We start from the raw sequence: 23470 nt of genomic DNA, 5'->3' as shown, positions 1-23470 counted from the left end.
TAGGAGAAACCTTAAAATAGGAGGATAATGATTCCCAAAACAAAACCTAAAGTTTTATATAATTCAAAGGAGGCTTATGTTGATTGTCCTTGACTGCTGCCAGCTAGAATTGTACCTGTTCCTTGATCTCTTTGTGACCACACTAATTAAGGGGATTAGCTGAGGGCTGGACTTAAGGGTTATGCTCACAGTGAAAAACACAGAGCCATGTTCTTACCTGATGTGTTTTCTTTGACTGGCAAGACAGCAGAGCTCAGCTTCTGAGGGGTAAGAGCCTTGCTATTATAGAATTTTAGATTAAGCACTCAGGAAAGAAACACACACCAAAACCACCATCCCTTTTTGATGAGAGCTCTGAAACTCATATGGTTAGAATTAAGGTATAGCTGGAACAATGATGCCTGAACATAAAAATGCAAAATAACTAAATGAGCCAATGAAAGCTAAACCCCTGTCACCACACAGGACCTGTCATGGAGGATGCTGAGAGCTGACCCCACTAGAGAAGACAGGGCTCTTCAGGTTGAGCTTAGAGTTGTTTGTATGGCTCCCATTCCCTGAGCAGTGGACACACAGCCACACCTGGTGTGGAACTTGCTGTTGCTGGTTGCAATCCTGTTGTGTGACTGTTGTGTTTAAGAGCAGATGTGATATCTGAAATAAAGTGTTTTGGAAAGACGGGGGGATAGGGAGAGGTCTATTGTCTAAAATTTGTGCTAGAATTCAGTTTTGTTGGTATTAAACCCCCTTGTGAGCACCAGCAGTATATCAGGTTCTGGTTTCACAACTCTTGGGCATGTTTCCAAGCCCACTGAAGCGTGAGAAAAGGCTCTCCTGACACCAGTGGGCTGTGGCTGTGGCCAAAAGCTGGCGGTAGGACCAGGCTACGCAAACACTCAGCCTGTTTTGTTTCCACTGTTGTTATTTTTGCAATGTGAATGGTGCTGCTTAGATGGATTTGTGATTCTTTGAATCCCCTCTTGACACAAAGTACTGAGTGAAGAGTTTGCCATTTTGTAACAACCTCATGCAGATACAGCAAAGGGTTTTTTTTTTTTTGCCTGCTGAAGAGTGTCTTATGAGGCCAAGAAATAGAATAAGCAAGAGACAAGGGAAATTGCTCCTTTTCCTCTACCCTTTGCTACTTTTTTGCCCCCTCTACCTTTTGCTGTCTTTGCTGCCTTTCAGTGGTGCCTGTCTGTTGTGCAGTTCTGCTGTGAGGATGGTCCCTCTGCAGGAGCGGGACTGCTCAGCACACAGGGGGCTCTTGGTGTGTTCACACACAGAAGGACCCTTCTCCTCCTCCTCACACCCAGTCAAAAGCCACACCCAGATGGCGTGGAGAGGCAGAGGCTGCTTTTGCCATGATTTGTGGGTGGCTGCTGGCCCCACAAGCAGCACATCCCATGAGGCACCAGCTCCAGGGAAAGGTGCACACCTTCCTTTGATGGGCACCAAGGACACATGATGAGCCTCTTCCTCCACGTAGCAGGCCCACCACCTCTTCATCTGATTTTTCACTTCACTCTTGGTTCAGCATCTCTCAGTTTATTTTCCTGGCACCCAGGTGATGGACTGTGACATTTTGCTTCGGTGTTTTTCCAACCTGTGCCATTTCCACAGGCAGAACTGCCTCTTTCCTTTGGGAACTGTAAATGTCACGTGGCTGTGCATTGTTATGGAAAACTGTAAATTCCAGAACAATATTTCCAAATATTTTTCAAGGGAATCCTGTTGTTCTGGCAAATGTTCAGTAACAATCCACACGCAGACTTGTCTTTATTAACAGGAGCTTTTGCACTTCTAAACCTTATAGTATTACCCTGATTTGTGTTGCATCACAGGACAGTCAGTGTCCAGAGCTGATGCTGCCTGGGGCAGAGGATCACAAACAATGCAGCCATCCTCTGTATTGCCCAAACCCAGTGTTCTTTCTGCTTAAGCTTGTCCCAGGCTAAGATCATTCTTATCTGGAATGATTTCAAAGCAGAAATGGACAGTGTGCTTTCTGATACTCTCCATTCCTCTGAGCAGGAGAGAATCAAAGCTGGTTTTTTGGTCTTGTGCTGAAGGACCAAAGGCTTTGCAGTACAGAACAAAGGTGGGGGAACATCAACAGTCAGGATATGTTTGGGGACTCAGTCCCCATCAACCAGAAAGATGTGTGAGAACAACCCTGATATATGTTGTCTGAACTCCTAGAGAATAAACTGTCATAAAACTGTGATCAACTTCCTTCTGTGTAAAATCAGAGGCTGAACCCACAGCAGATCTCTTGAGGAAGCCCACAGTTTCACAGCAGCATCCAGCCAATGAGAGGCAGCACTCCCACTGAAAGGGTGTAACCCAGCTGCTTGCCTCTGGCCCATCTGTCTTTTCCTTTGGATACATTTAAATCTTATTTCTACATGCTGACCCCAGTCAAGGAATTGGTTCAAGTTAGATGCTGTCCCTTGCTTCCACGTTGCACTTGACCTGGGTCAGATCCTCGAGCCAGTAGAGAGCAGCAGCACAGGCATCAGCAATGGGACAAGGAAGGTGGAGGCCAGAGTGCAAGGGACAGTGAGACATCTGCTTTCAATAGTGCTGCTTTAAAATGACTGTGAAACTATAGAAGAACTTCCAGTGTCTCCAGTGCAGGATAATCATAACTAAAAATATCACACAGAGCTCAAGCCCTTTTCTTCTTCAAAAACTTTCTTTCATGTGGAGTCATTGATGCCACTGTGAGCATTAAATTGAAAGGCTCAAACTGGAAATTTAGGCTGTTTCCTGGAACACAAAGAGCTCAAGATGAAGCTCAAGTGCTCAAGATGAAGCTGTAAACTCACATGTTCATGAACAGTTATGAATCACCTGCTTTCACTGAAGGGTGCAATGCAACTCCCTTGGTTGCTTTCATTCTTATGGAATTCCGTCAGGATATTAATTCCTGTAGGACTCTCCTGGTTTAGGAAGTTCAGGGATGTGTGGATAGATTTCTTTAGAAGCTGTGTGAGTGGTTTCAGCAGCCAGACTTCTACAAGAATTCTAAATCTACTGAACGAATCCAGGCACGTGGCCTTACAAATCCCAGTATTGCACCCTGGGTTTGTTACCATACAGCTTTTTGCACTGGGTTATGCATCCATGCTCCCATTGCTTATCCACATTCCCAGGTCCCTCCAGACAGGAGTTACTTCTGTTCAGTGGTCTGAGAACTGCACCAGGGAGCTGAACCTAACTCCATCCTTAACACCCATATGGACACAGCCTGGCATGAGGCACATTCCTGAGTCTGTGCTCCATGCTGGTCAGTGGAGACACTCATCTCCCTGTGCATACCAGGGCCTTGAAGTGCACTTCAGAATGGTGCCAAGTGTTTTCTAAGAGCGAGTGGCTTCACCGACGCGTTCCTAACGCTCAGCTCCTCTTTCAGTGTGCACGTGTTGCTCGGTATGCCGACTCCTCAGAGGTGAGTGCTGGATTTCCTGTGTCCTGGTATCCATGCATCCCTTTTGGGCATGGCTGCATTCCCCAGCCTGGCTTGCTCCTGCTGCTCTTGCTCACTGGGTTTCCTAACACCACTGGGGCAAAGCAGGGGAAGGCCAGGCTGTGAGCGGGTTTGGGAGCTGTGTGTGTGCTCATGGCAGTGCTTCTCACCATACTGACCTGTGTTACCCAAGGATGGGGATTGTTCCTCTGGAGAAGGACTTCATTCCCTTATCTTCTAGAGGATGTGCCATGTCCTTGCTGTGCAGTGTAACTCCTCTGCCCTGTGTCCTCCAGTGCTGGTGTAAATCCACTGGGAATGCAGCAAGAGCAAAACCTCATCAGCCCCAGCCCTGTTTTGCTGTGTTCCCTAAGGATTGGCACATGTTTCTCCATTGGTGGAGAGGACTCTTGTGTTTGGGGTGAACAGGGTATGTAGCAAATCCCAGCAGCAGACCCTGGTAAGATAAAATAGGCTTGAACTGACTCTCCCTGATTCAGTCTCTGGCAGAAGCATTTTTGAAAAATGTCCCCAGTGTCCCCAGCGTTTATTGTGTTTACAAACGTCAGAGTGCAGTGAATGGTTTAGCTGCCGGTGGTCTTTTCAGTGCTGTGCCAGTTAGCTCGGTTGCTAAGAGCCCAGACATGTCACTTCTGCATTTTTCCCCAGCGACAGATGAAAGGAGTGGGAGAACTCCAATTTGGGCATGTCAGAGGATGGGACTGCCAAGCAGCTTGTCTGGGGAGAAAAAAGAAATACAGACTGGCAGTGTCTCATGTTGGTGGAAGCAAAAAAACCTTTTAAACCTTTTAACTCCTTTTCTTCTCATCTCATGTGCTTTTTGTGTATTTTGCACACCAATCAACCTGGAGACAGCAGCTGAAGGACTAGAGGATCACAGTGCTGCCACCGTGCTGCAGCCACCTGTGCCTTCCCACAGCCCTGCACCTGGTGCCAGAGCCCTGTGCAGTGTTGGTGCCTGGAGCCTGATGGCTCCAGCCTGGCACAGCCTCCTTGCACCCTGCGTGGGTGGCAAACCCACCCTCATATCTGATTTGTAACCCTTCCTTTTCTGAGTGAGCGTGCCACTGTGCAGGACAACGAAGAATGTTCAAGGTGTATCTGTTGAAACAACCATGAAACACTTGTATTCACAGGGCATTTTATTAGAACTCTTCTAATTTTAGCCTAAACCTATTTTATTTGATTTCAAAGTGTTATTTATAAAAAAAATCACTGAATCCTTATGGGCTTAACAGTCATGAGGTAATCTTAGGAAAGTCTTTTAATGATGCTAAAGCAGCAATCAGTTCAATATGTTTATAAATTGGACCCAAAGTAATTTGGATCTTGTTGAAATTGCATATCCTTTCACATTTGCTTGTTTTACTATTCCTGCCCTCTCTCCAGCATAACCCAGTCCCTTAAACCATGTCAATGGGGATGTGCTGAGGATCTATGTCATACAGGGCTCATTCTATCTCCACAGGCTGCCCTTTCTCTGTCTCCAGGGCAATGGATGCATTAATGCACTCTCAGACAGTGGCCTGCCATTAAAATGCTCCTTTGTAAGTGCATCTTTGGTAGCTTGGAGAGCTGACTATGTCATGTGAACATTTTTCAGTGCCACAAAAAGCTGGGGCAAGAAAGAATCTAATTTTATTTAGCTAGGACTAAGTTGCCTTGAGCTATTGGCACTCACCTTCTCTTGGTACAAACTTTAGTCTAGCCAATTTCAGATTCCCATCATTAACAGTTCTCATTTCCAAAGAGTTTATAATCTAAATGGGCTGATAGTCAAGTCTTTCCTCAAGCAGGGATATTAAAGGCTGCTTTAGAGCCTTGGTGGAGTCTTTTTGGCAGGAGCAATTGCATTAATGCTGTTGTAGGTAAAACTAATTTTTTCACTCTCTGACTCACAGAAACCTCCTCAGCTCTTAGGAGAGCACAGGCTGGTGGAACTGAAGTCCAAGCATTCTGCCCCCTAGATGATACCCTGAGAGAAGGTGTCAGGAGGATGAGGCCTGCAGGTGCCATGGAGTGTGCATTTCTGCAGGGCCTGAAGGCCAGGCTGAGCCCCCTGAGCTGGAGCTGTCCCTGTCAGCAGCGGTGGTGGGCTGGGTGCTGATGGGCTCCTCTGCCCTGGAGCAGGACTGTCCCTGTCAGCAGCGGTGGTGGGCTGGGTGCTGATGGGCTCCTCTGCTCTGGAGCAGGACTGTCCCTGTCAGCAGCGGTGGTGGGCTGGGTGCTGATGGGCTCCTCTGCTCTGGAGCAGGACTGTCCCTGTCAGCAGCGGTGGTGGGCTGGGTGCTGATGGGCTCCTCTGCTCTGGAGCAGGACTGTCCCTGTCAGCAGCGGTGGTGGGCTGGGTGCTGATGGGCTCCTCTGCCCTGGAGCAGGACTGTCCCTGTCAGCAGCGGTGGTGGGCTGGGTGCTGATGGGCTCCTCTGCCCTGGAGCAGGACTGTCCCTGTCAGCAGTGGTGGTGGGCTGGGTGCTGATGGGCTCCTCTGCCCTGGAGCAGGACTGTCCCTGTCAGCAGCGGTGGTGGGCTGGGTGCTGATGGGTTCCTCTGCCCTGGAGCAGGACTGTCCCTGTCAGCAGCGGTGGTGGGCTGGGTGCTGATGGGCTCCTCTGCTCTGGAGCTGGAGCTGTCCCTGTCAGCAGCGGTGGTGGGCTGGGTGCTGATGGGCTCCTCTGCTCTGGAGCAGGACTGTCCCTGTCAGCAGCGGTGGTGGGCTGGGTGCTGATGGGCTCCTCTGCTCTGGAGCAGGACTGTCCCTGTCAGCAGTGGTGGGATTCTCTGTGCTGAAGCTGTTGGCTCCACAGGAGAGCTCTTTCCTGCCCAGCTGGATCAGAACCACTGGCCTCATGGTCTGCACATGACAAAGCATTGATGCAATTCAGGACATTCATCTCCTCTGCTCTGGGCAGCTTCACTAAAGCACAAGCCTGTTTGACACATATACTCCAGCACATCTTTTTGACAGCTCCTATGCCAGCTCCTCTTGCTCTTGTTCAGAGCCAGGCCTTTGCTGGTGGAACTCCTTCCAGGTTTTAACTCGAGTTTCTGATTTATCTCCTTTGTGTTCTGTGGAAAGTCAGGCTGCAGCATTCAGGAACAATAGTACAGTTATGTAAGAGCTCTTTTTCCCTTTCAGAGAGGACAGAGTGAAAATCTCCAGGGATATCTGTTTGTCTTTTGGCAGTGCCTGGCAAATGCTTAAACGCTGTTCATTGTTAAACAGTCTTGCTTGGGAGCAGCTTTTAAGAAGTAACAAAATTATATTTGGTGGTGTTCTCTCAACTAACGTCTCTTAGGTGCTGTTGCAAAGACCTGGGGCATGGTTGAGAGGGAGAAACCATTTTAATTCTTGCAGAGAATAAATATATCTCTCATGAATTGAAGAATCAGCTGTATATCAGGAAAATTGTTGGGACTGCAAGTATTTGAGGGGGCATTTAATACTAAAATGCTGATCAGAAGCCTTAGGCAGTGTAAGAAATCTGCAGGGACATTAGTGATGAACGGGTCTGTTTTGGGTGTGCCCTGCAGGGTTGTGCTCCACAAGGTGACAGATCACACCAACCAGCAGTGCAGCTCACCAAGGGCCTCGATGGGACATCCACTTAATTGTGCTTTAAATAAATCACCTTATTGGTCTGTTAGCTGAATCCAACCCTCAGAAGTGCACATAAGTTATTACAGTGGAAAGTGCCTTAAAAACACTAGCTGACTTTATGTCATGGGGGCTGATTGTACATCTCTGAACTAATTCAATTAAATGGTGTAGGTGGCTTTATTTTGGTTCTTAGCCAATTTTGCTTCCAGCTCTCATTCAAGGGATTTTTTTCAACCTTGTTGAACTTAAAGAACAAGCAACAATTTTCTGTTGCTCTAGGCATTTTGTTCCTTAAAATTTCCCTTTACTAAATACTGAAGCAAATTTTTACAGGGCTGGTTTGCATCGCTTTGCGCTGGTATTTCTGACTAGCAATTTGTGATTCTCTTTTTGAGATTTAAAAATAGTTTCATATGTACTTTGGTTACTTCAGGGAAGAAAAAAATTTCACAGAAAATCAGTAGTTTTAAATACATTTGCATTTTACCAGCAGAAAGTTAAAACATTAATTGTTGTTTAATAAACTCCAGCTGAATGACAGATATGATAAAAGCAAAGATGAATATTTATGTGTTCTGAAACAATGTTCCTTCCCCCTCTGCACCCAAATGTTTTCTCCTAACAGTTTATTCTTTCTTTTTCTCTATGTAAATATTATGGGACTCTGATGTAAGTGTTACAGATTGCATGAATTTTCCTCTGAGGTGTTTGGAATAGACTAGCACTTAACAACTCACTCATTTGTGGGATGTGTTTTCATTAACGGATGACTTTGTTGATGTAATTAGGCTTGTTTGCTTTGGTTGCATTTGACTCCAGCTTTGGAAAGGATGTCTGCCTCTGTTTGGTGGCTCCTGGGCAGTGTGTGCTGGTGTAGTTGGCTGCTCCTAACTCCTTGGTTTGGCAATGAAAATTGCTGGGGAAGTACAGGACTTGGGTCAATGTCTTTTGGAAATGATGGTGAATTTATCTTTGTTGCAGGGGAAAGAAGCTGATGGCCATCGTATAATAAATATCTGTTCTCCTGTGCTTATAAAGTGGTGTGCAAACCTCTTTATATGAATGATCCCCTGGAAAGGCTTAACTTTGGAGTGACTTTACCTTCCATTACAATAATACAATACCTCGCTCTTGGTTTGTGTAGTCTGTGACTGTGGTTTTCCCCATTGCTCCTGAGGAATTGAAGTGATGGGAGAAAGAAGTATTGTGCCTGACAAAATAAGGGGAGGTCCAATGTCAAAGTTGCTGGGTTCCCACTGTAACTGTACTTAAGTGTCCAGATTTTTCAGAGGATCTAGATCAAAGTCATTTGTTCACTTGCACTTAGAGTGGGCCAGGTCCTGACTTCTGTTGTACTCATGAAAATCCACAGGAATTTGTTACACATTTACATGGCAGCATGGACCAGAGTCTGAACCAAAGTAATTGCTGAAAAAAAACCCCAGCACACTACTGAATCCCAGATATTGCTGTAGGAAGAGTTTTGCAAGTGAAATTTCTTAACCTTGTTGAATCATAGAGATCAAAGATTGCAATGATCTGGCCCTACGTTTCCTGGTCCGTGCTGGGTTGTTCCCTGAGGTGCATTAACTGCTCAGATCCCAACTCTGCAAAGCACTTTAACTTGAAATGTGCCCATTTTCAGGGCTTCCCACACAATGTGGTGGTTGTATCAGTTCCCTTGGGAGGAATTATGATGGAATGATAGGAACTGGAATTAAGGGAATAATCTGTTTCCTTAGACTGTTTACAGTCAGATTCAGTCTTGCTTTAGTGAAAACAGGAGTGTAATCTGGCCTGTGCACTGAAAAGGTATTTGCAAGAGGTAGCAGCAGCTTTAGTCCTGGAAGACCAGCCCATTTCCCACTTCTACAGCAATTCAGCTCCTTCATACAAAGATGTGGAGCCATAAATGTAACAGGTGCAGACACCTAAAACACAGCCCACCCTGGGATGGGGAGTGAGAGTCTCCCAAACAGAGTCAGGGCAAAGGTCTGGAGTATGATCTGTGTTTTCACACAGCCACCTCCTGGCTGTGACAGTCCCTGGGGTTGTTGGCTGCTCCCTGGAGCAGCGCACACTGCTGACTCTGCTACTCTGGGGACATCTGATAGTGACCTGAGGCCCCACAGCCTCAGATCATAAAGATGGCTCTTAGAAACACACAGGAGGTCACCCAAGGCCAAGTGCTGTCCTCAAAATGCATGTACCCGCCCTGACAGTATGTTTTGCTCCTCAATCTTTACCTTCTCTGGTAACAAATCTTGGTGTCCCAGAGCCCTTTCATTCACTTTAAACCTCCATCTCCTTTCTCAGCAGCTCCTCACATGTGTGTTTGTTCTTCTGATTAACCCCTGCTTTACATTTTTACTCACTCTCTTGGTGTCAGAAAATCAGTTTTTTATCATGTCATCACCATATTCACAAAAAAGGACAATTTCAGAGCTGGGGCTCACACAGCAGCCACTCTTCGGAGATGAGTTCTCTGCCATCCCACAACAGCAGAAGGCTTCCACAAATGTGGGACAAAGGCTGGCACCCCAAACTCTGGCAGATCAACATGAGCTTGGGTTGCTCACAATACAGATGTCCTTCCAAGGCAGGATGGGCAGGGAGTCCTCCCTTCTTGCTCCAGGTCTTCAGGAAAGTGCCGTGTGTATTAAAGATCTTTTCTCAGCAATGGCCAGAAAAGTAGTAGAAAAACCTAGGAGAGCCCATCTTCCCTTTTCCAGTTCAGTGAGGCTGAAGCTAAACTGGTTCCCATTTGGCTGGTTTTCAGTGTCCCACTCACAATGATGTGGAGCAGGGAAGAAGAGGGCATCAGCCCAACTTCCAGTGAACTTTACAGACCTCTCAGCTTCAGGGATCAAAGCAGTATGCACCAGCTTGGAGGCTGAGCTCTTCTCTTATCTTCATGGAAGCAGATTCAGGACATGGATGTGATGTTTGGACTGATGGAGAGAATGGAAAACCCTGTAGGAGACTGTTCCTGCTGTGGAGGTGACATGGATGGCAGAGCTTGCTGGGTATCTTTTTTGCCCAGCATCTAATTTAAGAGAGAGAACAGTAATGAAGAAAGCAATGTATGCTGCAAAACCATGGGATTCACAGAAGCATTATCAGGCTAACAGTTCCTTCTGTCTCCTTTTCCAGTGCAGTGGCTGGTTGTAGAATGGGAGCACATTGTCATGATTCTATTCACTCAGCCTCAGCAGCCAGTGTCTCCTCACTCTGGTCACTGACCACACTAACTGTGGTTCTCCAACACCCCTCCATCCTGTCCCACTCAAAGCCCTTTTTCCCTGGAGAAAGCCCCTGTCTGCTCCCAGTGGCACACAGCTGGAGATGTGTTGTTGGGCCACTGTGCAAACCTCAGTGAGGCCATTAGAAGAAGTTCTGACCCACTTCTACTAAACTTGACTAAATTTTGATTTGGCTTAGGCAGGAAGCAAAGAACAGCTTCCACATCCAAGAAGCTAGGCTGCTCTGGGTAGATCACTTCCCAAGTGGAGGGATAAAATAGTAAACCAAAACATTCCTGTACTGTTTTGCCATGTGATCTATAGAACATTTAATCCTCCCCACAGTTCAGTACTCACACTACAGTCCTACACAGAAGAAAAACATTTCAGCATTATCCTGGGCCTCTGTGCAACGTGACTATCAACGACTTCAGTACAGCTGAGGAAAAAGTCAACTTCCAGCTCTTCCTGAAGACCTGCAGTGGTGTCTTCCAGCCTGCCCATGTGCATGGTGATAAAGGGGTAGAAGCGCAGTGGGCAGAAGATGGTGTGCACAGGCTGCTGTCTCGAGCAGCAGCTGCATCCTGTGGGCTGAGAGTGATTAGCTGCTGACTTTCATCTGGCACTGGGGAGAGCCCCAGTGACCTGCTAGTGACTCGTGGTGTTGTGGTAGCCAAATCATTTCCCCTGTTTGTAAAGCAACTGAAAGAGCTGTCGAAGAATTCAGTTCTTTTGGGCTTTAAGAATCAAAATGGATTAATAAGTATTAGATGTTTAAGAATCGTCTTTGGTTTCAGTCTTTGGAGTTCAGTCTTTGGTCCAGCAGACTCTTACAGTCAGGCTGAGACAAGAAGCACAGAGCATTATCTCTATGTATGTTCATGCAACAACGTATAGACCCAGCAATTCTGATTAATGCCAGCTAAACAGCAAATAGTTCCACTCCTACCATGTTTCAGAATCAAAAAAGCCCTCTCAGTTAAACAGAGAAGCCTCCAGCCCTGCTGGTAAGAAACTATGGAGAGCAGGAAACTTGGTCATGTTGAGTTTCCTCTTCTGTACCTCTTGCTTTGGGCTGGCCATTAAAAATAGTGTCTCATTTACTGTCTGTATTTAGGCAGCAAATGGATTGTGTTGTGTAACACGACCAGTCCCACAAAGATTGTGCCATAAGTTACAGGGGTAAGAACCACCAAGGGTTTGTGGTTTGAAGTTATGAGGCCATAAACTTCCTTCAGGAACATCAGCAGAGCCAATGCTCCACCACATTTACTCCAGAGCGACAGAGAGACTTTTCCCTGCACTGGCTTTCCAGCAACACACCCACTCGATGAGGGTCCAGTCAATACCTGGTGAAGCTTTCTGAGAAGTTCAGTGGATCTCAGACTGAGTGCTTGCCTTGACCACTCTCAGTTTCAAGTCTGTAAGTGCTGCTGTGTTTCCTATTTCTGCATCCCAGGCAGGTCTCTCTGTGCTTAACAGAGGACTTCAACACCCATTTGGAGCCTTCTAGAGGAAGCAGTAGATGCAGGAGCTATAGACGGAACCGGAAATTCAAGAAATCAGTTATTTTATTTATCCCTGAGCAAACAAACAAACAAATCTCTTTCTAGTGTCAACCTCTCAAACAGCAGAAGCTGTGAATTTAGTCTCAATTCTGTGTAAAATAATCAAAGTAGACTTTATAATGGCTATGTAAATAAGAGCCTATTGATTTCTAACCCCACAGCTGCTATTATTAGAGTGTGATGTGTGACCCTTCTATTAATTCCTGGAAGATGCATGGCTTTGCAGTGAGTGACATTTGTGTGAATCAAACCATCACTGATTTCCTCATCCCTTGTCATCACATTTAGGCTGCAAATGGCTGTGTTAAATAGGTGAAATAAGTGTGGACATTAGGTATGAGAAGCCACCTGAGACAAACTGTGAAACAAAAGGCTCAGTGTTCTCAGATGATGAAGAGAACGATTGTGCATCCATGAACAAAAGGCCCAAAAAGAAGGATCAGCCCCTTGAGGTACTTACATATTTTCAAGTATCCTCCTTCTATGATGTTCCTTGATCCTTCAGCTGGAATCTTCAACTGAACAAACACCTATCTCTGGTCTAAACTCACTAAATACACTTTAAGTTGCTTCATGGAAACAAAAGAACTAAAGGAAATGCAGATCTCACTCTGATTTGCCAAAATTTTTGCAACATTTTGTTATGGAGGAAATAAAACCTCTGTGGGAGGTGCTGTAGGCAAAGACTTCTTGCAGATCTGGGCAGGGTGGATGGAGCACAGCCAGCAGCTGAGATCTCCACCTGTGGGAAGCTGAGCTGGTTTCCTCCTTCTCTTGTCTCAGCGTGAGGGAACAGAGTAATGTGGTTTGGTCAGCAGCTGCAATCCCTTCTGCTGGGTTGTCCTACCTGTGGGGACTTTCACCAAAGTCTGGGCTGCTCTGTTCTAGCCATGGAAAGGTGCAGCCTCTCCAGTTACTCCCAGAGCTGTCCAGTGGCCTCCCAAAGGAGGCAGAGCTGTTCATGCCCCATTTAAGAGTCTTGGCTGTGCAGTTAATGACAGCTTTGCTTTAAGAGCCACAAGGTTTCCCCAAGAGCAGCCTTCTCCCAAGCTGCAGGAGGTACTGCTCTAGTGGTCTGACTGTGTCCCTGGGCTCCTGTTTGCAGAGAGCTACTCCGAGCCAGCAGCTATGGAGTCAGCTGTGGTGTGGGATCCATTACTGCTCTACGTAGCAGCTTTGCTCCTCACCTCTGCTCCAGCTGGGCTTTCTGGGCACAGCCATCCCATCCAGATCTGTTGTGCTGTTGGGGATTCACCGTGGGGACCTGGGGTAAGATTTCAGGCTTGGAAGATGGGGTGAAGTGTTGGATTAATCCCATCTCTGTGAGAAACTGCTTTGGTTTGTGGTCAAGCTAGAAAAAAAATGGAGATTTAGGTGGAGGCTAAACAAAACCTCACCGTGCTGCAGCCCCTTGTCTATATGAATACCTTGCTGCATCATGGGAATGCAGAAACATGTCATGGTCTTGGGTTTGAAAGTCCTCTAAAACAGAAAATTCCTTGCTTTGGTTCTGTCAGGTCCTTACAGGTAAATATAGGTCAATGCTGCTAAGAAAACAAGGCTTTGAATGTTTATGTAAATGGAGTAGAAGAGCCTACCACACCGTGCACTGTTACTTGGTGCAGTGACAGGCCTCCACATTGAGATTCCATGCCCTGTTACAACATCTCACAACCATTTCTTGTTGTGAAGCTCATGAGACACAATGCCACACCAGAACTCTTCTGAGAGAAGTAGGCACTGCAGATTAGGGCTTTTTCTTTCATTTGTTTGCTAGCCTAACTAATGTCTGTCTGAGTCTGGAGAACAGGGTTAACCACAGTAAACCAAATTCATGGAGTTGGTCTGCTTCCTCCTGGGCAGTCAGGGCTCCTTGTAAAAGCTCTCCACCAGCTGACTACAAGGCAGAATTCCAATAGCTGGTTTCTAAAATAATTTCAACAGATTTTGTCTGGCCTCTTTCCCAAGCAAGAGGGCGATTTTAAAGAGTTCTACCTCATCAGAATTACAGGCCTGGTGTCTTGGGAAACCCTTCAGCTTTGTAATGCCATGAGCTGTACCCTCCAAGGAGCTGGGATGGGTTGGACAGGGCAGGATGGGCTAGGAGACATCAGAGCTGGCTTTCTGCCACCAGATTGATCTCTAGATCCATGAGCTGCTGTAAATGGCACCAGTTTGACCTGGCTCTTTCAACTGTTGAGTTATTAGCAGCCTTTAGCCACACATCTAACCAAGCACCAGAGGGGAATGTGTTGATGTAACCTGGGTATACAACAGGTTTCTTAAAGAGATTAGTCCTCAGCTGGCCATTCATTACTGATCTTCAGGGCCAAAACTTCTGCATTACTTCGTGCATGGAACAGGATCCTTGCCACAGAGGTCCCACAAAAATGGGTGAGTTGTAAGGAAAAAAAAAATGTGTTTCCTACTCTGCCTCTGAAGTTTTGTCTTGCTTTTCTGCAGGCACCGCCTAGGACCCTTAGACCTCGCTTCAGGAAGAAAAGTACCTCGTCCTCTGCCACTGAAACAATGTGAGTGCAATGAGCCAATAGCACCAAGATCCACAGAATGTTTCTCTTCTGCCTTAAAGAGCTACTCATTCATAAAGTAGGAAACAGCAGTGGGATGGATGTGCTTTGATGTACAGCACTGTAGACATGGCCTTTCTCCCTCCTCTCTCCGCATCCTTCTGTGGCACGCTGCTGGCGTTTGTCCCTGACGTGGGTAGGACAGTCTGGCAGGCACCTGCAGGTGAGGGGTCCTGGTTTGGTTTGCAGAGTGTGCACCCACCCACAGTGTGCATTTACAGTTTCATTTGTGTCTGCATAGCTCTTGCTCTGTGAATGCCCAGAGGAAACAACAGTAATCAGTTACTCATGATGCTACATCGACAGTGTATTTATTTATGGCTTTATCATGGATGAAGTGGATTTGCAGAACCCATGGATTTCTCTTTCCTCCCTTCCTCCTCAAGACTGTGAATGATGTAACAAATGTCAAAGTACTCTGACTGTACAAAATGTCCAAGATTTGTTAGCAAAAGCTGAGCTGCAACTGCGTTTTTCTGCAAGTAAATCACATGTTCTGTGAAAACCATTGTGCTAAACCCACAGAGACAGAACCACTTACAGAGGATGAGGAAGTGATGTGCAAGAGAAAAAAAAAATGTTTCAATGATGTAATGAAGGGAGAGTCCTAATTTCGATCAGCCTGAGCCAGGAGAGAATTTTGTGGAAAATTATGCGTAGAAGAACTAAATCCCACCATTTGTGGCCAATGTTCTACTGTGAGTTTTAAAGTGTGAGCAAGCCAGGCTTGAGCAAGCTGCAGCAACAGAAATTAGAATCGCTTTAGTGATGCATTTCCAGGGAAAAACACCTTTTTCCCTTGTTACAACAGTGCCAGTCCCAGCACTCTGCTCTGCTGCTGAGGGGCTGCTTCTGCTTGCATGAGCAGAGGAGGGTGCTGGGTCTGAGCTGCTTTTGGAAGCCTGGAGTTCCTCCTGTAGCTTGGAGTTTGGTTAGAACCACAAGAACCAAACTGAGTGGTTTCTTTGTATCCATATATAAATGGGAAATATAAAAGAAGAGGAAGACATGGTAGGGGTTGTGTATTTGTGCTTCAAGTTGGTGTCTCTTGTAAGTGTTGAGCATGTGAGATTCACACATAAGTTAATTACATGACCCTTTGTGTTTGCTCTTGGACCTGTCACGTAGACTAGAAAAAGATTTAGCATTATCTAGGATGTGCCATCACCAGTGGATCAGCACAGGGGCTCGATGGTGTCACTGTTCTTCTGGCTCAGGTGCAGCAGCCCAGGGTGCCAAAAGCCAGCTGGAGTGTGCCAGGCTTGGAGATAACTCTGAAGTGGCCTTTGAAACCATTTCTCTGCCGGGTGTACATCCGTATCCCAGCTGCCCATGTGGTGGATCCCTGAGGTCACCCCCACAGCTTCCTACATGTGTGGGGAATAAAGAAAAAAATCACGCGCACACAGAAATGTTTATCTGACCTGTCTAGGAAATGGAAAATCAAGCAGGTGTTTCCTGTGTCTGCCACAGTATTTGGCCTCATTACCTGAGAATTTTATTTTCATGTGCTGATTCAGTCATATTTTGCAAATTTTGAAAAATTCTTCAGAAAGTAAATTAAAAAAAAACCCAAACAAACCTGTCTAAAGAGCAGTTACAGAAGAGTTAGTCCCTGGAAGATACTCAGCAAAAGCTTTGAGAAGCTAAGCTTATGTCTTTTACTTCTAAGCAGCTTTAGAGTTTATTTGATTTCTTTTGGCTAACATTAAAAAGAAATAGGAAAACTGCCTGCACTGTTAGCGGAAAATAAAATCCTGTTGCAAGCAAGCCATGTTTCCCTGCTATGCAGTAGGCTGCTGTAAGATAAAAAAGAAGCTGACAAGTTTGCACTCAATTATGCCAAATAACCCAAACAACGTAGAGCTGCATAACATCTGACAAGTTCTAATCTCAGACACGCTGTATTAACATTGATTCTCACTAAAACTATTTAATGTGCGTCTAATCTGCTGTTTTACTGTAAACTTGACTGTTTAGCATTTCTTAAGTGCTGAGGTGAAATGTTGACAAGGGAGTTGCCTTATATCTCTCAAAACATTCACTGTATAAATGAGAAAAACAAACCTTTTCATATCTCTGGAAAAGAAAAAATGTATTATCAGCGGAGCTGTATATTTGCATATAGATAGACAGACGTGAATGCCTGACCTCGTGCACTCGTGCTCCTTGTGCTCCAGTGCTCTGTACAGACGAGAGCGGCCACTCGCTTTGATTCCTCGCCTTCCTCGCACAGGTTGTTTACAGGGGCTGCCCCCAGCCTGTCAGCTCGGTGTCACAGCTGGTGTGTTCATTCCGGATAAACACCGCCCGTGAAGTCTTTTGTTCCAGCTTTTCCCTGGAGCTTCTGCCAAGGAGCGAGCCCGGTTCGGTGAGTCGCCTTCCTGCGCTGCTGCTGACCTCTCCTGGCAACCCAGGGTGTGCAGGACCCCGCACAGGAGAGGAGGCAGGGATGGAGGGATGGATGGATGGCAGACTGATGGATGATGGATGGATGGATGGATGGATGGATGGATGATGGATGGATGGACGGATGATGGATGGATGGATGGATGGATGATGGATGGATGGATGGATGGATGGATGGATGATGGATGGATGATGGACGGATGGATGGATGGATGGATGATGGATGGATGGATGGATGGACAGATGATGGATGGATGGATGGATGGATGGATGATGGATGGATAGATGATGGATGGATGATGGATGGATGATGGATGGATGGATGATGGATGGATGGATGGACAGATGATGGATGGATGATGGATGGATGATGGATGGATGGATGATGGATGGACGGATAATGGATGGGTGGACAGATGATGGATGGATGGACGGATGATGGATGGATGGATGGACGGATGATGGATGGATGGATGATGGATGATGGATGGATGGATGATGGATGATGGATGGATGGATGATGGATGGATGGATAATGGATGGGTGGATGAATGGATGGATAGATGGATGGACGGATGATGGATGGATGATGGATGGATGATGGATGGATGGATGGACAGATGATGGATGGATGGATGATGGATGGATGATGGATAGATGGGTGGATGGATGGGTGGATGGATGGATGGATGGATGATGGATGGATGATGGATGGATGGACAGATGATGGATGGATGGATGATGGATGGATGATGGATAGATGGGTGGATGGATGGGTGGATGGATGGATGGATGGATGATGGATGGATGATGGATGGATGATGGATGGATGGACAGATGATGGATGGATGGACAGATGATGGATGGATGGATGATGGATGGATGATGGATGGATGGGTGGATGGATGGGTGGATGGATGGATGGATAGATGGATGGATGATGGATGGATGATGGATGGGTGGACAGATGATGGATGGATGGATGATGGATGGATGATGGATAGATGGGTGGATGGATGGGTGGATGGATGGATGGATGGATGATGGATGGATGGATGATGGATGGATGATGGATGGATGGACAGATGATGGATGGATGGGTGGATGGATGGGTGGATGGATGATGGATGGATGGGTGGATGGATGGATGGATGGATGGATGGACAGATGATGGATGGATGATGAATGGATGATGGATAGATGGGTGGATGGATGGGTGGATGGATGGATGGATGGATGGATGGATGGATGGATGGATGGATGGATGGATGGATGCTTTCTAGGCCTGTGTTGGAAAGGAGCAGTTCTCAGCTCCCTTCCCCTTCCAGCTCTGAGTGTGCAGGCTGGTTGAGCATTTTCAGATCTCCCCTCCTAAAATCAAGCAATCTTTCGGCTGATTGTTTTAAAGTAGCAGATCTGGCTTAGTTTATAAAGCCCAGTTTTGGGGCCTTTCAGGCAGCTGGCCCCTACCATCAGTCCCGTAGGGCAGGCAGGCACCTCCTGGTGTCTCAGAGAGGGTTGAGAGAGTGGAACTCTGAAGAGAGCAGGCCAGCCCGAGGAAACAGCCTTTACCCATCCCAAGGCTCCAGTGAAACATCCTTATTTTAAGCACATAAAATTGAGGCTGAGGGGAGGGAAACTGCAGCTGGAGGTGGTCTGTGGTAAAGAGGCCTGTGAATGACCTGCCCAGTTTACCATAAACTCGTGCAGTTATGAAGAAATAAGCCTGGAGCAGCCAAGTGCACCCCTCTGTGCCTCCTCTCCTGCCGTAGGGGTCAGTATCAGTGCAGCTCCAGTAGTCACCAACTGCTGAATCAGGATCCCATCAAAAACAAGACAGACTTCACGTGTGCCCCTGTCACCCTGGAATGAATCAACCTAAAAACCTTGTGGAAGTGCAAACCCAGCACAGAAGGAAAGAGAATCAGACAATTTATTCCTGCTAGGAGGGAGAAAGCTGCTTGGAGACGATGCTGCTCCTGTAAACAACCTGCTGCCTCTGCCTGCTGGCGAGTCCTCGTGTTGTGATGAACCCTTGTGCTCCTCACCCACAGTCTCCCTTTTGCTGTTAGTTTCAGGTACCTGTTTTGCATCCAGTACATTTGAACTAGCAGAGAACACGTTGGGATTTGCGTTTAGACAAACTGTTTAAGGCTCATAATTGTGCACTTGGTGTGATTTCTTTCCTGTGATGGGTAGAAAAGGTCTGTGATACAATGGTACACTTGATGCCTCACAAGGACGGCCATTACAACAGTATTCCAAAGGCTGATGTTTTGCTGGTTTTGTTATACTGCTTGATATCCATCTTGAATAAAGTCTTAATCTTTTCTTTATTAAAAAAAAAAAAAAGAACAAAAAACAAAACCAAACATCTTTAGTCTCTTCAATGTATCTGGCAGGCCAGAATAATCACTTTGATTGCTGTATTATTTTTATCTGAATTCTGGCTGACTGTATATAGATGTATTCACTAAGTGCTGCATGTCCTTCAGAACTTTCTGTATCATGAACTGGAAAAAGAACAAAATACAGCTACTGAACACTCTGAGTAACTAGTGAATTCATTGCAATGCTACAGCCTTGTACAGCAAACCACCTCTGCTATACAGGCATCTCTGGGGCTGATAACCAGGGACTGTCTGCTCAAAAATGGGTTATCAGGGAATGCTTTAAAGTATTGCTTTCATACACTTTCTGGAGTATCAGCTTTGTAAAGAAAACATCTGATCCAGCCCTTAGCAAAACCAGGGTCTAGTTGATCTGCTCACTCCAAACAGACCCCACAATAAACCCTGGGGTTTGTTCCATTTATGTGTGACCAGGAATGTGCAGTATGAAGCCTATTTAGACTTAAAGGAAAAATAAACAAGAAATTACTCTGACTTGTCTGCTTGAGGATGTTGTGCAGGACACAAAGAATAGATTCTACTACTCAAAAACCAACAGAGGGCACAAAATGTGAGTCCTGCAATGAAAGCTGGTGGCCAATACATTTTAAAATGTTATAAAACCAGCATGTAGCTATGAAACTGGTTTGGGTTTTTTCTTTCCCTACACTTTCTAGCATGGACACAAGGCAACAGAGTGTTATTGTGACAGGCAACAATGCTAAGATGGACCCTGCTCTCCTTTTTCCCCAGAAGACTCCATTCAGTGAGCCACCACTTAATATGGATACAAAAATAGATTCTGGGGCTATTTAAACATATTTATTTTAAAGAATAAGATTAAGTATGTTGAATTATTCACTTTTAGTGCTGTTTAGTGAATTCCTCCATGACAGACAATCACAGGAAACCACCAGACATCAGAATGTGTGGGTGACCAGCCTGACCTCTGCTAAGTAAAACAAACAGCAGATGAAGATAAATTTGAGTATTCCTTTATTGTGAGCATTGATGCCCATAATTCTGCTCAGATGATATGCATGTGTTTATTTAAAAAAGTACAGGCAGTACAGATGTATGCTCCAAAACCCAGACCGTGCCACACGACCGCTGCCCCTTTCCCAGAGGTGTGCAAACCCAAGATTTCTACACACGGAGATTTGTGCGGTCGTGGTACTTCTGGAAGGGGTCATCAACGTACCAGTTCCTTCTTTTCCAGAAGGAAGTGGTCATTTTATCCAGGAGTTTACACTGCGTCCTCGTGCACAACACCAACTCCCTCAAACGCTTCTTCTGGGCAGCCGACTTCTTCCACAGCTTCTTCTTATAACCAGACTGTCAGGAGAAAACACACACAGAAAAACCCCATTTCTTAGCAGGTCACTGCAAACACAGCCACACTGCTCAGCAAACCTGGATAAATGCCCCCCTTTCAGGAAAATGGAAGTCTCTCTACAGAGCTTTTTTTGACTTCCACACCAGCCACTGCCCTCCAAGTGAAGGAAAACAATTACACTTTATCCTGACTGTAAAGAACAGGTTCTCATGATCCAAAGAAATCTCACCTTTCTCCTAACCCAGAGGCCATTGTGCAGCCGGAGGAACCTCTTGACCACAGATTTCACACTTTTCCTCTTTCCTTTCCGTAGGCTGCAGTAGGTGAGGGTCCTCACTGGCTGCTGGAGTAAACTTGGAAGTAGAGGTGTGACACTAAAAAAAACCAAATCAACCCCAAAATGGAGAGGGAAACAGAACAGGAATGAAACACCTTTTTCTAAAAGTAATCATTGCCTTTATCACACACAGAGAGATCAGGAGAGCTGTGGCTTGTTTGAAGGGTAAAAATGACTCCTCTAATATTACAGCACAGCACCTAATGGGTGTAAAATACCAATGTCAGGGCTGGACTCTTGTCAAAATTCAGCTCAAACTTATTATTCCACACAGAGCACCTTTTTTTTAATCTACTAAAAGCAGTCAAACACTCAGAAGCCAATATTCAGCTGTTACTTTGATTCAGAAATTACTTTTAGAATATTAATCACAAAATAGTTTGAGCTGGAAGGGGCCTCGTAAATCATCTAGTCCAACAGCCATCAGCAGCAAGAGAAACAGTGTGATTACAAGACTAAGTGTAAAACATGGCTGCAAAGAATATCCTAATTTACCCTGCTTCCAGCATTAATGGTGACTGAAGTGGGAGGCTTTGGGGCTAAACACAGACCCACTGCAGAGTGAAAAGGAGCCCAAGAGCGTCAGACTGAGGTTTATATATTATACATGAGTTTGTATGTCTGTCTGTCTCCGTATGTAATCTATCTATCTGTATTTTATATATATGTGGGGAATAGGGTTAGTCTCTTCTCCCAAGAAACAAACAACAGGACAAGAGAAAGTTTTGCCAGGGCAGGTTTAGATTGACTCTAAGGAAAGCTTTCTTCACAGAAGGAGCTGGATGGATGCCAGGCTGCCAAGGGCAATGGACAAGTCACCATCCCTGGAGGAATGTAAAATCTGTGCAGATGTGGCACTTGAGGACATGATTTAGTGCTGGCCTTGGCAGTGCTGGGTTAAGGGTTGGACTTGATGATCTTAGAGGTCTTTTCCAGCCAATGATTCTACAATATTCATATTTATATATATATGGAGGAATTTCAACATACACACTACACATATTGCATATAATGCTACATATTATAAAATATGTATTGCATATAATACTACATAATTATATAATACTGCATATTATATTAGTAAATATAACATAGACTATACTAACAACATAGTATGAATACACACGATGATAAATTATATATGTTATAGGATACATAATAAATTCACAGTATATTGCACATTACGTAATGCGTATGTAGTGGAATAAAATATATATTCCTAAATGTATTTATGCATAAATATATTTTAATATAAAATATATTTATATATATGCATACATATATTCGAAATTCATAGTATTTCAAATTAATCACATTTATATGAAACAACATAATACATCTAAAACATGTAATGTATACAAATAAAATATATATTAAGTACATATATATAAGACACAGAGAGAGAAACTCCCCCATGACATATCTTAAACCCCTCTTAAGGGTTTTTCGCACGAGGGAGAAGCCGCGCAGCCGCACCTGCTGAGCACCGAGCGGGTCCCTGCCCAGGGCCGGTTCTCGCTGAGCAGCCGCGGGGTCCAGAGCGCGGCCGGGGCCGGGGCCGGGGCCGGGGCCGGGGCCGGGGCCGGTCCGTGCCCGACGCACCGGGCGCAGGGGCCGCCGAGCGGGAGCGCGCGGGAGGCCCAGCGCCGCAGGATCCCTGCGGGGACACGGGAGAGCCTCAGCACAAACGTCCCAGCCACACACCCCCAGCCCCGCCACCGAAACCGCCCCGCCAGGGCCCCGGTACCGACCCGCCAGGGCCCCGCGGGCCGCCGCCGCCGCCATGGCCACGCTGCGCCGGGCGGGGCCGCGCCGGGTGCCGCCCACGGAGCCGGGATCCCGCAGCCGAGCCGGGATCCCGCACACCCCCAGGGTCCTCCTCGTCCGCCCCGCTCCCGGCACCTTTCGTGACCGGCACACACCGACCCTCCGCCCCGGGGCTTTGAAGGCACTGAAGTCCCCTAGAAAACGCACCGGGTGGATTTAGCTCATTGTTTGTGCCTGGCCGGACTGGCTGAAGGACGAGATGAGAATGGCTTCTGAGTGCTCTGAGCGAGAGGAGGTTCATGAGCGAGCTGTGAAAGGCTGCAGCTGTAAATTGTTGACGCGTGCTATGAAATGTGCCGTGTTGCACTCAGACTGGGGGACTGGAGCGGCTCTCCCCTGAGGAAAGGCTGACAGAGCCGGGGCTGTTCGGCCTCGGGGAGAGACCTGAGAGGAGACCTCATCCATGTCCGCCCGTGTCCGCAGTCATTCGAACGCTGTCAGCGCTCGGCGCGGGGACCCGGCTCTGCTCGGCGCTGCCGGGCAGCGCGGTAAGAGGGAATGGGCAGGAGCCGACGGCTCGGAAGTGTCACCTGAGCACCGCAGAACGGCGCGGCGGCCGCGCCCCGGGGCGCACGGCCCCGAGCGGCGCGGAGCCTCCCTCAGCGGAGCCATGCCAGAGCTGTCTGCTGCCAGTCCTGTGCCGGGCGCCCTGGGGTGACTCTGCTTAAGCAGGGAGGCT

The 23470-nt window shown here is 46.5% G+C and overlaps 2 protein-coding genes and 1 long non-coding RNA gene across 6 annotated transcripts in view; 1 reads left to right on the top strand and 2 right to left on the bottom strand.

Annotated features, from left to right (window-relative positions):
- REEP1 (receptor accessory protein 1) overlaps nucleotides 1-16236 on the top strand; it is a 64924-nt gene extending 48688 nt beyond the window's left edge. For 2 of the 3 annotated variants that reach the window (XM_068189003.1, XM_068189004.1), the window contains 3 exons: nucleotides 3419-3454; nucleotides 12217-12356; nucleotides 14368-16236. In XM_068189003.1, the coding sequence (XP_068045104.1) occupies nucleotides 3419-3454; nucleotides 12217-12356; nucleotides 14368-14439 (248 nt within the window). In that variant the 3' untranslated portion in view covers nucleotides 14440-16236. Of the gene's footprint in view, nucleotides 1-3418; nucleotides 3455-8075; nucleotides 8219-12216; nucleotides 12357-14367 lie in introns of those variants that run through there. The other variant, XM_068189005.1, reaches the window with a different exon arrangement.
- Nucleotides 2519-5781, bottom strand: LOC137473189 (uncharacterized). Its single transcript, XR_010998635.1, has 3 exons — nucleotides 5393-5781; nucleotides 3652-4210; nucleotides 2519-3557 (listed from the first exon to the last, which is right to left on the bottom strand). It is a non-coding gene; the product is annotated as an uncharacterized lncRNA (long non-coding RNA).
- A 4034-nt stretch (nucleotides 16237-20270) lies between the features above and the next one.
- On the bottom strand, nucleotides 20271-23047 carry MRPL35 (mitochondrial ribosomal protein L35). 2 transcript variants are annotated; one of them, XM_068189008.1, is made up of 4 exons: nucleotides 22716-22881; nucleotides 22441-22621; nucleotides 20857-21001; nucleotides 20271-20626 (listed from the first exon to the last, which is right to left on the bottom strand). In XM_068189008.1, exons 1-4 carry the CDS (start codon nucleotides 22747-22749, stop codon nucleotides 20438-20440), a joined length of 549 nt encoding a protein of 182 aa, XP_068045109.1. In that variant the 5' UTR covers nucleotides 22750-22881; the 3' UTR covers nucleotides 20271-20437. The 2 variants fall into 2 exon arrangements, with proteins under 2 accessions (XP_068045109.1, XP_068045108.1); XM_068189007.1 differs by lacking the exon at nucleotides 22441-22621 and having other exon boundaries at nucleotides 22716-23047.
- Between the last annotated feature and the right edge of the window lie 423 nt (nucleotides 23048-23470).

This window comes from Anomalospiza imberbis, chromosome 4 (assembly GCF_031753505.1).
Source record: "Anomalospiza imberbis isolate Cuckoo-Finch-1a 21T00152 chromosome 4, ASM3175350v1, whole genome shotgun sequence".
Lineage (NCBI taxonomy): Eukaryota > Metazoa > Chordata > Aves > Passeriformes > Viduidae > Anomalospiza > Anomalospiza imberbis.
The sequence above is the reverse complement of the archived record's forward strand: the minus strand, read 5'-3'. Positions and strand labels throughout refer to the sequence as shown.